Consider the following 16,047-nt stretch of genomic DNA (forward strand, 5'->3'; position numbering starts at 1 on the left):
GGATATAAACAGGAAGATTCTTCATCACCATAGCAGTGCGTGTGTGTGTGTGTGTGTGTGTGTGTGTGTGTGTGTGTGTGTGTGTGTGTGTGTGTGTGTGTGTGTGTGTGTGTGTGTGTGTGTGTGTGTGTGTGTGTGTGTGTGTGTGTGTGTGTGTGTGTGTGTGTGTGTGTGTGTCTGTCTTACAACAGACTCAACAATATCATAGATACGCTTTTATGGGGAGGATGTCAAACAAATTCTTTATTGCATTAAAAATATTTCACTATATGCCCTAATTATTATAAAACTACATGCTAAATTGTAACCTCCACTACAGCAGTTACTAAATTACTTGTGAATGCATACATGAATATAAAAATAACTTATTTATAGTTTTGTTTATATATTTATGGTGTTGAGAGATGAGGCCGAATGTTGCTTCACATCTGCATTACTATATATAAAGTTAATGTAAAGCTTTAGCTTTCCACCGATATTGCTCAAAATAGGGCTTGAAATTATTAACGATAAACTATGTAACTTTTTTTGTTCAAAATTAACCAGTCCATACATCATCAATCCTACTTCCAAAAGGTATTTTCGTCTTTATGTTTATAATTTACCAACTGCAGGATGGTTTTCGTGGGAAATTGCGTACATACGTCACTCGCCCATGTGTCTCGTCATATCTGTAAATAGAGAAAAGTTGCTCTGGATACTTTGGCGTGTGTCTGGTGTTGGAGTGGCATAGGTTAGTTGTCACTACAAGTGCGAAATGTTGACATGGAGCAGCTAAATCTCCAACCTCCAGAGAATCACCCGTTTGAGGAAAAAAAAACCTAAACAGAGGAGAGTCTGCTTGCAAAAAGAGAACAAGACAGAGCTCGTAAAATAACAAGAATCAACATTGGCTTGGCTTTTCAGAGATGGTGAGAACTGAGGGGTTTGAAATGCTGTTTCACGAGTTTGTTTGGCAATATAATCTTTACGTTTTTAAGGTTAAACGTATTTGTCTTGCTGTCCGCAGTGGAGGGGCTCTACTAACGCTTGGAAGACTAGTATGGTAGCGAGATGCTTCAATTATGTTGTTGAAGTTGCAAGTTGTTGTGGAGGGATGCCAAAACAGCTGTACTGGAATTTATTTAATAGGAAATTCTGTGTCTATTAATAGGTAAAGCTACAGCAAGTAGCTACAGTCATGCAGAGCCGAAGCACAACCAAAACTATGTTCCTATGCAAAATGCATGCAGTTTTGTTTTATAACCACAAGAGGGCAAAAAGTACTTAAAGTACTTAAAAATAAATAAAAATGATACTTATCGTTTAGCAAACATATTCAATAGTTTTCACCACAAAACATGGGATTTGTATGGAAGCTTGTTACTGCCACAGATTTGTGCGATATGAGTCGTGTTGTGAGATAAAAACTTGCAATTGTGAGTTAAAAGGCAGAATTGTGAGATAAAAAGTTGCATTACATTTTTTCGCTTCACGCTTTTAGTAAAGGACATCATATTTGTGGAATGTGCCTAAATATTACTGCATTTGCCAATGGGGGAAATTCAGAAAGAGAAGAACAGAAAGCATTTAGAGAGGCTAGAACTGATTTGAATTAAAGTATTATGTCATTTAGGGTGTAATTCGTAAGACTATCGGGTTCCTGGCATCTCACAACATGAAGAGACGTTGGTGTTATTGAAATGTTTGACCCGTAATGCCCATCTGCGGATGAGCGCTCAAGCCAAAAGTGAATCATGGCTTTAAATGTAAACCGTAGCATGGAAACACCAATTAAGTGGTTACGAAATGACTTCATGTCATCTTAGACAACTTCATAGTCAGATTTTGCTTTTGACTCGTTATTGTTGATGGTGGAAATTTAATTTGTTTTGACTTTTCTAGCCACTGTCTATATAAATGTGGTCTTTAGCTAATCAAAAACAGCAATATTGACCCTTCAGAAGTACAAATTTTGTGGTCTCACTCGCTGTATAAAAGAATAATAAACTTTAATTTCCCTTTTGTGGTGTCACAGAGAAGAGAAGCAAATCATTCTAGAACATTCCTCTAGATAGAAACCAGCACACCACCTCATTGCCAATGTATTTGTATCCTTTCAATTCATAATGTGATATCACCAACCACACAAATGGAAATGAAAAAATCAGAAAAACAGTCATGGAATTTATGATCTGTAATGTAATGTTCGTGCCGTGAAGCTGATGAGATGTGAAGTGTTTTAATGTGTTAAGATTTTCAGAGGTTACGTTAACATGTCTTGCATCCTGTTTTTTACATCAACTCCCAAGACAAAAAGAAATTTGAATATTCTCTGCCAAAATATCTAAACTGTATCTGCTTCAACCATTCTAAAAGCAACAGCTGTTATTGATTAGTGTTGAACTGTAATAAGTGGAAAGTATATTGCAAATGTACTCGAATACCTTTTTTGGGCAGTTATGTCTATGAGGTGGTCTGTATTTAATACTGTACCTAATACATCTTTGCTTTAGCGGTTATATGTTGTTTGATGTACCATGTCATAATCATCTATATGCATAGTTTTATAAAGTCACCCAACAGCAATGAGACAGACTGGCAGAGAGCATGAAAGCTGTGATTGGAAATCATGGATTATTCCACCAAATATTGATTTTTGATCTCAAAACATTAGTAGCATGTTGTTTAAAAATGAATATAAACTTGTTTTCTTTGCATTATTCGAGGTCTGAAAACATGCCATCAGTTTTGTGATTTTGACCAGCTGTCATTTACTGCAAATAAATGCTCTAAATGACAATCTTTTAACTTGAAATTTGGAATAAATGTTGGCAGTAGTTTATATAATAAAACATAGAAATGCCCATTTACTCAAACACATACATATAAATAATAAATCCAGAGAAAATGCTTACATTTCAGTGGTCTCTTAAAGGTAGGGTAGGCAATTTTCAGAGAGGCTAGCAATACGCTGATTTCACGCAGCCGCCATTTTGAAATCGAAAGTGAGGCTCCGGTGGGAAAAACCCCGGAAGTAAAGATAAACAACAATGCCTTTGGACTACCAACTTGAAGCTTCTGCCGCGATTTACACAATTGGATGTTAATATCCAATATAGGATATGTATATAGTTCATTCCTGCTTCTTTTTTTACTTTTTGAATTATAAAAAAAAAAAAATTTATTTATAAATGAATTTCACTGTATATAGTCTAAAGTATAAAAGAAATGTATGTACAGTTTTAGAATTGACACAACATCATTAAACACAACAATACGCCATCGCATTCACGACTCTCCTGTGATTAAAGGCGACACTTCCGGTTTTCTTCCCACCGGAGCCTCGCTTTCGATTTCAAAATAACGGCTGCGTGAAATCAGCGTATAGCGAGCTAGCTTTGAAAGCATGAGATCACACCCTCCCTTAAAGGGATACTTCACCGTTCTTTCATATTAAACTATGTTATTCCCTTAACTAAGACGAGTTGATACATACCTCTCTCGTCTCAGTGCGTGCACTAAATCGCTCTGTCTTGCGGCGAAACTTTGTTAGCACTTAGCTTAGTCCAGTTCATTCAATATGGGCCAAGCAGAGAAGCTACCAAACATCTCCACGTTTTCCCTATTTAAATACAGTTACTCGCGTAGTGTAACTCGACCTAGGACGGTGACACAAAACAAAACGTTGCGCTTTTCTAAGCGTGTAAAATGGATAACTATATTGTATGGCGGAATACCATAGCAAGTGCTTGGAAGCACTTCGACTTCGGCGCAGTAATATCTTCACTCGTGAAAAATCCTCTCACCGGCCCCCGCTCCCTCTAGTGAAGATATTACTGCGCCAAGTCGAAGTGCTTACAAGCACTTGCTATGGTATTCCGCCATACAATATAGTTATCCATTTTACACGCTTAGAAAAGCGCAACGTTTTGTTTTGTGTCACCGTCCTAGGTCGAGTTACACTACGCGAGTAACTGTATTTAAATAGGGAAAACGTGGAGGTGTTTGGTAGCTTCTCTGCTTGGCCCATATTGAATGAACTGGACTAAGCTAAGTGCTAACAAAGTTTCGCCGCAAGACAGCGATTTAGTGCACGCACTGAGACGAGAGAGGTATGTATCAACTCGTCTTAGTTAAGGGAATAACATAGTTTAATATGAAAAAACGGTGAAGTAACCCTTTAAGAGCGTCTCCAAAGCCACGCCTCCTTCAAAACACATGAATGCTTACAGCAGGGAGCAAACAAAAGCGTCATGAGAGACACAGTTAAACTACCTCATGTCTCAAAGCACATAACATCAAAATAATAATGAACATAAACAACTTAAAGAGATCCTTCCACAGATGATACACATTTTGACCACTTATTTAGTGATTGCTTTCTGGATGTGAAGAGACTTTCAACCAGCATAACAAAATATGTTTCTGGAATAAATCACCCACCCCGTTTTTAATTCATCCCAGAGCTGTTTTTTATTCAGTTACTCCATTATGATGAATTATATTTTACATAATTACATATCTGAATTTTTTATTAACACTAAACTCCTTTGCCTGTTTTCCCACATCCGTGTGTCACTGACTGGCCACTTCTAAAGCAAGACAACGCTCAGAAATCGATCGCAGTCACGCTCTGGTTACGCAAGTAAACAGCTTCCGGTTTGAGACATCAACGTTGTGGGTGTAGAAGTTGTGTTAGGCGGGGCTGAAGTGCAGAGGTAGAATTTAAGGGTACATTGGAAGCCCTGCGGAAAAGCTCCTCTGTAAACCGCCACCATGTGTTTGTCCTCTTCCCTCTAAATACCCCCTTCACTCTGCAACCAGCATTTATCCCCCACAGCCTGGGCCTTACAAAAGCCATTCCTGGAGCGGTCTCACGCTGGGACATATCGTTACTCGCTCCCACTCTCATTCGCCTCGTCTTCCCACACCAAGGGCATTTAAAATCTCATCTAACTCCTCCTGTGAAAGTTCACCATCGAAACGGTTTCTTTTTGTAAACTTTGTGTCTGTGTACACGCTGGAAAATATGTTTGGATAGATGTAGATGTCCGCTCTGGGAAGGTAACGTTAAACATTGTGTAAACATTAAGTCACAAGCTGCAAATATAACATATGTACAAATATTTGAAGATTTAAGATGTGTTGCGCCTCTTTTAGGCAGGAATAGGATACAACTTGAGAAAACTTGGAAGGATTAGCCCATATCAGATAACCACAAGAGGGCGCCTCCTAAATGTGTCTGCGCTTCAATACTAACCGAGATATATCCAGCTGGATACTATTGTACAAAAGGACTGTAAGCCCCTTCTGGTAGATATTGTAACTACATCCTCTAACCAAAAACATCTTTTCATTGGCCCTTCAAAAGTAGCTGTGTTATCTGCAAATACATTTTTATTAATAATAATAATAACAACAATAAAGGTTTGCCATTTTCAAGGTATTATAGACAGTTGTCAAAGAAATAGAAAGAAGCATCACTCAACAACCACAACTGTTTTTTTTTTTTTTTTTTTTTTTTGTATTCATGACAATAAATCTATAACCTAAAACTTTGGCACACAAATAAAATGACATTTCAATAATGTGCATCTTATATCAAAATGTCTCTATTTGCTCAGAGTTGGCTATATCGTGCAAAAAATATGGAACTGAAGAACTGCAAGGCACTAAAAAATACTGCTAAAATATAACGACATTGAGTTTTTGGTTAAAAAGCAGATGGTAGCCTATTATATTTACATACAATTTACAGTGAATTTCTTTATTAAATATTTTAATGACTAAAATGTGACAAATGATCACAGTGATAGTGTCTTAAAGGGATACCCAAAAATGAAAATTCTGGTATTAATTACGTGAGGGTGTCGTTCCAAACCTGTAAGACTTTCGTTCATCTTCAGAACACAAATGAAGACATTTTAAATGAAATCTGAGAGCTTTCTGTCCCTCCACTGGCAGCTACACAACTACCACTTTGATGCTTCAAAAAAGTTCATAAAACTATATGAATTGAGCGATTTAGTCCAAATTTTCCTGAGACTCAATTGCTTTATATGATGAACAGAATTTAGACTTCTAAATTCTCAATGAACATAAACAGAAGCTCAACCGAAACTGCTTGACGCATGAGAACAAACCTCTCGTGGAAGCTCAAACGTGCTGCGTAACACGAGAATAAACCTCATTGGTTCTCGCACGTCAAGCGAACATGCTTGAGCTTCTGCTAACCACAACTAATGTGTGAGTTGATCAATGTTTATATGTGAATAAAAGCCTAAATTCAATCTGTTCATCATATAAAGCAATCGTGTTTCTTCAGAAAATTTGGACTAAACCGGTCAATTCATATGGATTAATTTTACGATCTCTTTATGAACTCTTTGAAGCATCAAAGTGGTAGTTGCAATGGAGGGACCGAAAACTCTCAAATTTCATCAAAAAGATCTTCATTTGTGTTCTGAAGATGAACGACAGTCTTATGGGTTTGGAACGACATGAGGGTTAGAATGACAGAATTTTCATTTTTTGGGTGAACTTTCCCTTTAATCAGATCAATCAATAAATAAAAAAATTAAAAAGATGTTTAACGTGGGTGATGTTACCTCAGCTTCATCTGGAAATCGATAGTCAAGGCAAGCAAATTGTGGGATAGGGATATTTAGGGCATATTTCAGCAAGTGTTGTAGGAGCATCTGGGCATTAGAACTTGTTATGCACAATAAACATTTAAAAGTTTGAAGTCAGTAATTTATTTTTTTCTAAATAACACTTTTATTCAGCAAGGACGTATTAAATTGATATATTTGACATTAAAGACAATTACACTATGTTACAAAGAAATTGTATTGCAAATAAATGCTGTTCTTTTGAACTTTCTATTCATCAAAGAATATGAAAATATGAACTGTTTTCAACATTAATAATAATAAGAAATGTTTCTTGAGCAGCAAATCAGCATATTAGAATGATTTCTGAAGGATCGTGTGACACTGAAGACTGGAGTAATGATGCTGAACATTCAGCTTTGATCACAGCAATAAATTATTGATTAATAAGTTAAGTTATTTGCAATTAAATTGAAAAAATATTTCACAACATTACTGTTTTACTATATTTTTCTAATTAAATAAATGCAGCCTTGGTGAGCATAAGTTCAAAAACATATATTACCTTTGTGATTCTATAGACTTTGATATTACTGACCCCAAACTTTTGAGCGGTAGTTTACACACTGCAGAAACAGTATGTTATTCTGAACAAAACCTCGTTATGTTTGTTTAAGCTATATTTACATGCGTATTTGTGATGGTCTGGATCAGTTATGTTTGGCATCTTAAACCGTGATGTGTAAAGCAAAGAGCCCTTGGCCAAATGTTCATTTCTCAGGTCTGAGGTGGAGGGGTCGGAGTGTGTGCTGGGGGTTGTAGTTCACTACTGATCTCCCTCTGTAGTCCAACAGGTTGCGAGCGGGGAATCTGTCTCGTCATACTCCTTCTCTTGGGTTTGCGTTTGCGGTTCTGTCCGGCTGGTTTGACACGATCGCTAAGAGCGTCTGAAGACTCGTCGATGTACGCCAAGTTCTCGCCAAAAAAGTCCAGGAGGGAGGGATGGGGCGGACTGCAGTTGTCAACCACGATGACAGGAACATCCTTTCGACTTTCCAGTGATCTCCGAGACCCCTCGGCTCCAGATTCCAGGTCCTCTGAGTTAGGGGAGTTGGACTCATATTCCGACCAGGATTCTGAGGGTGTCTCGGATTCAGAGACTGATCCTGATTCAGATTTTGAAGGGGACGTGGACATGGCTCTGGACCCGCGTCTCGATGGTGGTTTCAGGTCTACCCGTGAGATGGATCTCGACGCAGGTCCTACGGTCAGCCTCGATCCTGGTCTCATCTCATACGCCCCGTCTAACCTATACCACGACCTGGATCGGGACAGCACTTCAGACCTATTATCAGACGCTGAGGTATACTTGCACGACGGCCACCCGAGGATCAGATGTCCGTTCTCTCTGATGACATCGGCATCGAGGGAGATTCCATGAGCCAATCCTGCCATGCTCAGTCTCGGGCGGCGATGATGGCGGTGGCGCTTTCTTCTGCGTCTCCGTTGGAGCTGAAAGGGGTCGTTGAGATCCAGTGGCACTGGAATACGGAAGTCCATGGACATGTTCTGGATGTTCTGAGTCCAGTCTGTGGCATGAGCTCTCAGCTCCTCCATCTAGAAGAGAAATATAGTACCATTAAAACTAATTTATGGGGGGGAAAGTGAGAATAAACCCTGCTTTTTGAAATACAAATAGTAAAAAGGTGCATAATAGCCTAAAAACATGTTCAAAAATGTTGCAATACTATTTGTTGGACAAATCCTAATCTCACACACTATACACTTACCGTTCAAAATGTTGGGATCAGTATTTTATTTTTTTGCACCAGGGCTGCATTTATTTGATCAAAAATACAGCAGTATTGTGAAATAGTATTACTATTGAAAGTAACTGTTTTATATTTTAATACGTTTTAACATGTAATTTATTCCTGTGATGCAAAGCTGAATGTTCAGCATCATTACTCCAGTCTTCAGTGTCACATGATCCTTCAGAAATCATTCTAATATGAAGATTTGATGGTCTTTAAGAAACATTTCTGATTATTCTGTTGTGCTGCTTAATAGTTTTTGTGGAAAATTTTATTTTTTTCCCTAGAATTCTTTGATGAATAGAAAGATCAAAAGAGCAGCATTTATTTGAAACAGAAATCTTTTGTAACATTTAAAATGTGTTTACTGTAACTTTTGATCAGTTTAATGCATCCTTGATGAAAAAAAAATTTAATTTCTTTTCTTTCTTTTTTTTATTAACTGTAAGTGTGTATCTCGCATACGATCAATGAGCAAATTGGGATGCAATGCTAACTGACTCAAATTTGGTCTACTGATTAATCTGTTCTTTTTTTTTTTTTACAGTAGACAGAAAGGGACCTTCATATCAACATTTAAAGGAACCACAATTCATGTGGATTAGATATAATATTTAGGGGTGGATTTAGTTGGTACTACAACCAGTGTGGAAAAACTGAAATGGATAAATTCATTGTTCATTCTCTCAGTCTCACCTCTGCACGCGTCTTCTTTGACAGCACTCTAAGCCAGTTCCCAATCATAGTGAGGATGGATGCAAAATACGCCAGACCAAACACGATCCACAACCACACCAATGGCTTGTACAGGGGTGTTTCCTCTCTTCTGTTCTCTGGAGAAGAGGAAAGAGAAAGGTAATGACACAGGGCTGGTGCGGCCTGGTGGTTAAAAGCTCAGGACTGGTAAATGGGGAAGATTGAGCCATGATTAATCACCTTTGTGCTCATGAGCAAAGCACTTAAATTAATATTCTGAGTTAAATACAAGTTAAGCTCTACCAATAACACACACTACCATTCAAAAGTTTGAGGTCGGGAAGATTTTTAATGCTTTTGAAAGAAGTCTCTTCTGCTCACCAATTTGATCGAAAATACAGTAAAATAAAATAAAATATTGTTACATTTTTAAACAGCTGTTTTCTATTTGAATATATTTTAAAATGTAATTTATTCCTGATGCAAAGCCGAATTTTCAGCATCATTATTCCAGTCTTCAGTGTCACATGATCCTTCAGAAATCATTCTAATATGCTGATTTGATGCTCAAGAAACATTTCTTATTATTATCAATGTAAATAATAATAATAATAATGCTTAATATTTTTGTGGAGACCATGATACTTTTTTAGGATACTTAGAAAAATAAAACGTTTGAAAGAATAGATTTTTTTTAAATAGAAATCTTTTACAACATTATACATTTCTTTACTGTCACTTTTGATCAATTTAATTCATCTTTGCTGAATTAATGTATTAATTTCTTACAAAAAAATAAATAAAAATGTATATAAATAACTGACCGCCGTGACCGGTAATGTATATTGGATGCTCTCAATTACCACATGAATCTGTTACAGGTCTGTTTGAGGCCTCATTATCATTGACAAAAAAAAAAAAGAAGAGATAATTTAGTCACTAAAACAGAAAATGGACTTGAATATGGCATGCCAAAATACTGACTAAATTTTAAGGATATCAAAAGACAACAAGTATGAAAAAAACTATAAAAATGGGATACAGGGAACACTGAATTTAAATGGACTGTAAGTCACTTTGGACAAGATTCTGTTAAATGACAAATTATTAACTAACATCTAAAAACGATTCTCACAGATAAAAGATTAGTGCATGCGCTGGTCTAATATTACAGCGATTACAATTAGTGTCTATGGCTGTAAAATACAGATCATTAGATGGTATAAATATCTGCAACGTCATTACTGTCTGGACCACAAAACATCCTGCAGTTCCAGGCGTAATACAATCTTGAGTTCTTTAACAGAATTACCATACGCTCACATGACATGGTAAACTAAATAATATGTAACGATTATTGTATGTAGACATGATAATTATCTGTGCACCTGCCACATAGTCCCCAAAGCCCACCGTGGTAAGAGTGATCACGACAAAGTACACCGCTTCCAACAAGCTCCAGCTCTCCACTTCCTGAAACACCATGGTCGGCACGGCAATGAAGACTAGGCAGCCAATCAGGATGGAGAAGACAGCGGAGATTACGCGTACACTGGTGGGCTTCACACCCTTGCGCTGCTCAGCAGAAAACAATCATGGTGAACATTATTAAAAGATAGCAACATGCAGACAGACAACTGTGGGATTATAAATGTAAGAATCAGTTTAAGATCTGCTGATCAAAAGTCCAAAGCAAACATCACTTTAACTAGCATTTGGCAATCAAGATGAACATGATGGCATCAGTTTACTAATTAGATTTAATAGTTTCCAGTGAGGAGAACTATCTTCTTATGGAGGCCCTGTTTACACCTGGTATTAGGATGCGTTTTGGTCAATTGGATCACAAGTAGACGAGGATAAATACATGTGTAAACGGGGTCTAAAACGTTTTGAGCTTGTCCACTTTCGACCAGTGGTAGTTGAAAACGCATTCGCCCAGACTGATTTCATAGTGTAAACGCTCATGTGGTCGAATGCGTTCGAACAGCCACAAAATACGCCTACTCTCCACCTACTGACCTAACCCGTGAACATTATGGGAAGAGCTCTAGCCAGACGGGATTTAAACTGTCGTCTGAAGACCCAAGTTTGGTTTGAAGATGAAAATGTACCAAGCACAATGTTCTCTCACCATTCCTGATTTCTAACACACACTCACAGTGTTCGGCGCGATCTTACGGCTGTCAGAGCAGAAACTAAAGCTAATGCTCTCCATGTTTGTTGTCGTCTCTGTGTGCATTCATATGTAAATTGCGTGAGTTTATTTCGTCCATTAGATCGAAAGATCTGAAAAATAGCATGCATTTCCCCGCCCATAGGCCCATTTCCCCTCCAAGAAATCAGGACAAAAGTGGTTGAAATTGGACAAAAGAAACAGATTAAAACACATTGATGCCATCACTTACTGTTTTTTCTCTTCATGCACATTATTAAAAATACATTATCAATAATTAGAACTTGTTTACACAGTTATTGAACTGAACTGACTTTCAGTCAAAAAATAATTGATGAAGTTTGATTCTGTTATTTATTTTCCTGTTTATCACTGTAAAGCTGCTTTGAAACAACCTGTATTGTATAAATAAAGGTGACTTGACATAATCTGAATTTGTAATGAGAAGCCACTCACCAAAAACAAAGTCTCAACCCTTGCCACCGCTCTCCGCAGAAGGGTGCCCAGGTGGTCTCCAACCCCGGCTAACAGGATCCCAAACATGGGGATCCCCACCAGAGCATAGAATATACAGAACAACTGACCACCTTTCGTCTTGGGCGAGATGTTTCCAAAGCCTGGAGAAGAGGAGAACTTGTGGAATCAACCTCATTAAAGTTGATGATGTTCTAAAGTGAAACGTGTTTATCTCACCAATGGTGGTGATGATGGTACCACAGAAGAAGAAAGCATTGGATGGATCCCATCTGCTGGTATAATTTGATGTGCTTCTGGCGTCCACACCTGCCTCAATGGCATCAACCACTTTCTAAAGAGAGAAGATGATGGATTTATCTACGATGCTTCAAAGTCTCTAAAGAGAATGGGAAGAATTATATATATATATATTATACACACTAAGAATGATCAATATCTAGAAGAAGTAGAGGTCATTGGACCTATAATGTATATATAATTTGAAATGTTGGATATACGTTTGTTTTGTTTTTTACTAAAACTGAAATAAAATTAAAGCTAAATAGATTTTTTTTACATAATAATAAAAATGACAAAAGCACATAACAAAATTACTAAAATGGAAACAAAATGTTTTTTTAAACTAAATATATATATATAAAGCTATTCAGTAACACTTTACAATAAGGTTTCATTTGTTAACATTAGTTAACATGAACTAAGAATGAACAATAATTCTATAGAATTTTCTTAATAGAATGAATATTGACTACTGTCAGATACTTCAGAGCTGCTTTACAGAAGAATTTGTCTCATATAAATTCTTACAGCATTTATTAATGATGAGACCTTTTTGTAAAGTGTTACCAGCTATTCAAAATATGAATAAATACTATACTAGTATATCAATAATATTTTGCATTTTTCTAATTTAATAAAAACATTTCATTACAAATTCTATCATCAGCAAAGTTGCGTGATTTTCTCAGCATTCATAATGACCTCCATGAACTCTCTCAGATTGTAAGGCGTGACGCAGCTGTGGTTCTGTAGGAAAGCCATTCGAGACGTCATCAGCTCACGGTGAGCCCATTCCTCCCTGGAGGACTCCAGCCAGCCGAACACCAGAGCTCCCAACACCAAATACAGCAGCACGGCTGCCAGGATGGTCAACAGTGTTGAGTACCGCATGGCTACGAGGGGCTGGTGACGTCAAACAAGATGCTGCATACTGTGGACGAACGTCGTGGAAACACTGACAATCATGTGTCCATCAGGTTTGGTGGAGCGAAGAGAAGAACGTCAAGGGAAATGGTCACAATAATGACATTATCTCTGGTTATCATGACAAAAGGATTTGGCTAAAAGAATTTGGAGTCACTCAAAAGTGTCACGAATCAAATATCTGAATGTCATGGCACTAGATAACAAAGAGTGACTTTTGATTGATCTTGAACTTATTTTATGTGAAATATTCAGCTTGAAAAGTGTTACATGTCGCCTTTATTTTGTTATCTACTGCCTTGACATTAATATTTGTTTAAGAGCGGCCTTAAGTAACATTATTTCTAAGGTCACGGTATATGTGATAGAAAGCAGAGATTAACTATTTACCTTATGCAATAAGGGTTTCCAAATCCACCGTTTTCTCCTTCTCCTCCTCCATATCAGATGTTTACTGTAGTGGTTTATACACTCTTCTTTTCTCAGTACAGCCTCTTTCACTGGCCCGCACAAAAACCTGTGAGAAATAATGGTCAAAAATGCTCTAGACAAACCTGAAACTGACTCCAGATCAGCTTTGAGCTTTAGGAGGCTTGACCCAGTCCAGACACATAACAGGAGAACGGTGAAGGCAAAGAGGTACTAAGAAGACAACACATGACGCCATTGAAACAGAACTTCTGGCAAAGGTCTATGTAAACAGATTGTTTAACGGTCCTCTGACAGGATCTTGATGCTCACCAGGGCTCTCTAGGACTTGCTTTGTAGATGCATGGTTACCGCATATTATGGTACAAATTATGTTGTCACTTTCTGTATTTGCAATCAGTTTTTATTTTACTGTGTTCTGTTTCATATTGCATTTATATGCACATAAATAAACTTTTTTTTCCCCAGTGGAATAGAAAAATAAAATATTTGTTACTTTTTGCAAAGAACATTGAATTCTTGGCTCTTACAAAATGGCATAGCTGGGTATAACAAATAAATATAAAACATTTTTGTAACGAAAAAAAACCCGCTTAAATATTTAATTTATTCAATGAAAATGACTTTGGTATCACAGATAACAGACTTACATGTTTAAAATAGATGTTTAAAACACAGTGCAGTCCAACATACCTACTTCAACCAAGTATTGATACATAATAGGCTACAATTGCACACTATCTATATTAGTTTTTTTTTAGTTTTTTTTTAAGTTCATTCAAAATGAATCTTCCAACTCAAAGGAAATCACTGTTGTTGTTTTTTTATGAGTATTTGCAATGCAACAGGCACTAAACAGTAAGTGTTTACCTTAGGCTAGTATCTACTTCCAAATGTAGGCTATTCATTAAATGTGTATAATCCATTTCGAGACATGTTCGTGAGGGAATGTTCTCTTACCTCAGCGCGCGGTTCCGTCGGGAGTGTGTGACGGTGAGGAGTTCCCTTTCTCCAGCAGAACACTGTGAAGATACATACACTCACTCATCAGGACTTTCCCCATTCCCAAGTCTTACGTGAACCTGCCAACATGAGAAGAAAAAGAGCAGGGAAGAGACCGAGAGAGGAGGGGAGGAGAGAGATCTGTTTGGCATAGACACAAAATGAAAGCTGACAGTTTATTTTATCCGTTTCAAGTGTTTAACATTTTTGTTGAGCACTCTTCTCTCATCTTTCATCTCCGCTTTGAATGTAAACCCCTGTGGTATGTCGTCATTTAGATTTTTTTGCATATTATAGGCTCCGAGTCCAAAGGCATAAAAACTCAAACGGATTGGAGCAGTGCTCATTGTTGTTATGAAGAATACAAGTGAAGTTTTCACATAGTATAATCCTGGATGCTGATTGGTTAATGCATAGAGCCAGCTAAAGGCTTAAATGTAAGGTAGGCCTTTTTTGATTAACACTTCTTGTTATACTGATTGAAACTCTCTTCGCATCCTGATATCAATCAATAATAGAAGTGGTCTAAATATTAAAAACATGTACATATCTTCTGTAGAATTCTCAGGACCAAAAAATGCTTGTCTAATCACTGCATTCGGTCCGACATCACACGTTGTCAGCGCATTACGTAAGGCTATGCAGAGTTGTAGACGCTGATCACAAGGTAGCCATCTTGAAGGACATCTCAATTCTCTAATTGTACCGCGAAGAGGCGAGGAACGAGGAGTGAACAAGCTTCCTGAGGAGCTACGAGAGAGGATTCACAGGTGTATTTCTTGTCGAGAAACCTGATGAACATATACATTCCCCTCCCCCTTCACATCTGTCACAATCTTTTAAATTTATGCTTTACCTTTGCAGTTTAAATAAACCATATATCACACATATTTCAACAGGACATTTGGCTTTATTATTTATGAATTTCTAAAATAAGCAAACTTCAACATAAGGGCAGATCCCTTGAGTGCAGCTGATGATGCTGTGAAGTGACGCTCAAGTGATCAAGAACATTCCAATACACAAATAAGATTTCCTTCAATTCCTCCATCCACGTTTTCTTTATTTGCAGCCGTCCCTCGTAGAGCTGAGACGCGAGGAAAGGAAATGAGGATGCACAAATTAGAAATGAGAAGCACCCACAGTCACAAAGAGCCGCAAACCAACAGCAAACACATTTTACAGTTCCTCCTCGACCAGAACAAGCTTATGCTTCGTTCACACTATGTCCCAACCGTAATTACGATGGCAACCCCTGACGCTCATGCCGTTCACGTCCTCAGACTCATATTTATGCGTTTCTACACAATCAACAGCGAAATGAATCTGCAGCAGTCAGGTGGTACAAGCAAGAGCTCTGCAAGTTATTTAAGTTAATTATTATTGTAATGTTATGTGCTTTGAGACATGAGGTAATTTAACACCGTCTCTCGTCTTGTGACACTTTGCAGACTCTGCTCATAGACAGTAAAAGAAATGGACACAGCGACCCCATTGGATTCAACGGAGAAAAGTGAAGTCAATTAGAAGCACTCACTTCCTGATGGCTGAGCGTACTGCGCAGACTCAAACTGAGCTTGACGACGTAGATGTGACGTGAGCAACCCGTCTGTCTTCTAGTGGCTGTGGCATGAGAAATCTGAATCATTCCCTTCCG

General features: G+C 37.6%; 1 protein-coding gene across 2 annotated transcripts; it reads right to left on the reverse strand.

Moving 5' to 3' along the window:
• Positions 1–5,303: 5,303 nt before the first annotated feature.
• kcnk4a (potassium channel, subfamily K, member 4a) lies at positions 5,304–14,572 on the reverse strand. Of its 2 annotated transcripts, none has more exons than XM_082177781.1 (8): positions 14,349–14,572; positions 13,350–13,476; positions 12,738–12,966; positions 11,973–12,087; positions 11,736–11,896; positions 10,492–10,678; positions 9,104–9,240; positions 5,304–8,210 (listed from the first exon to the last, which is right to left on the reverse strand). In XM_082177781.1, exons 3-8 carry the CDS (start codon positions 12,924–12,926, stop codon positions 7,371–7,373), a joined length of 1,629 nt encoding a protein of 542 aa, XP_082033907.1. In that variant the 5' UTR covers positions 12,927–12,966; positions 13,350–13,476; positions 14,349–14,572; the 3' UTR covers positions 5,304–7,370. The 2 variants fall into 2 exon arrangements, with proteins under 2 accessions (XP_082033907.1, XP_082033906.1); XM_082177780.1 differs by having other exon boundaries at positions 12,738–12,990; positions 14,349–14,571.
• Positions 14,573–16,047: the final 1,475 nt, after the last annotated feature.

This window comes from Leuciscus leuciscus (genome assembly GCF_965113295.1).
Source record: "Leuciscus leuciscus genome assembly, chromosome: 8".
NCBI lineage: Eukaryota > Metazoa > Chordata > Actinopteri > Cypriniformes > Leuciscidae > Leuciscus > Leuciscus leuciscus.

Coding starts and splice junctions, on each gene's coding strand:
- kcnk4a (XM_082177781.1), bottom strand. CDS start 12,926: ATGCGGTACTCAACACTGTTGACCATCCTGGCAGCCGTGCTGCTGTAT. Junction 12,088..12,737: donor ATCTGAGAGAGTTCATGGAG/GTCATTATGAAT, acceptor TTCTCTCTTTAG/AAAGTGGTTGATGCCATTGA. Junction 10,679..11,735: donor GGGTTGAGACTTTGTTTTTG/GTGAGTGGCTTC, acceptor TCTGCTGAGCAG/CGCAAGGGTGTGAAGCCCAC.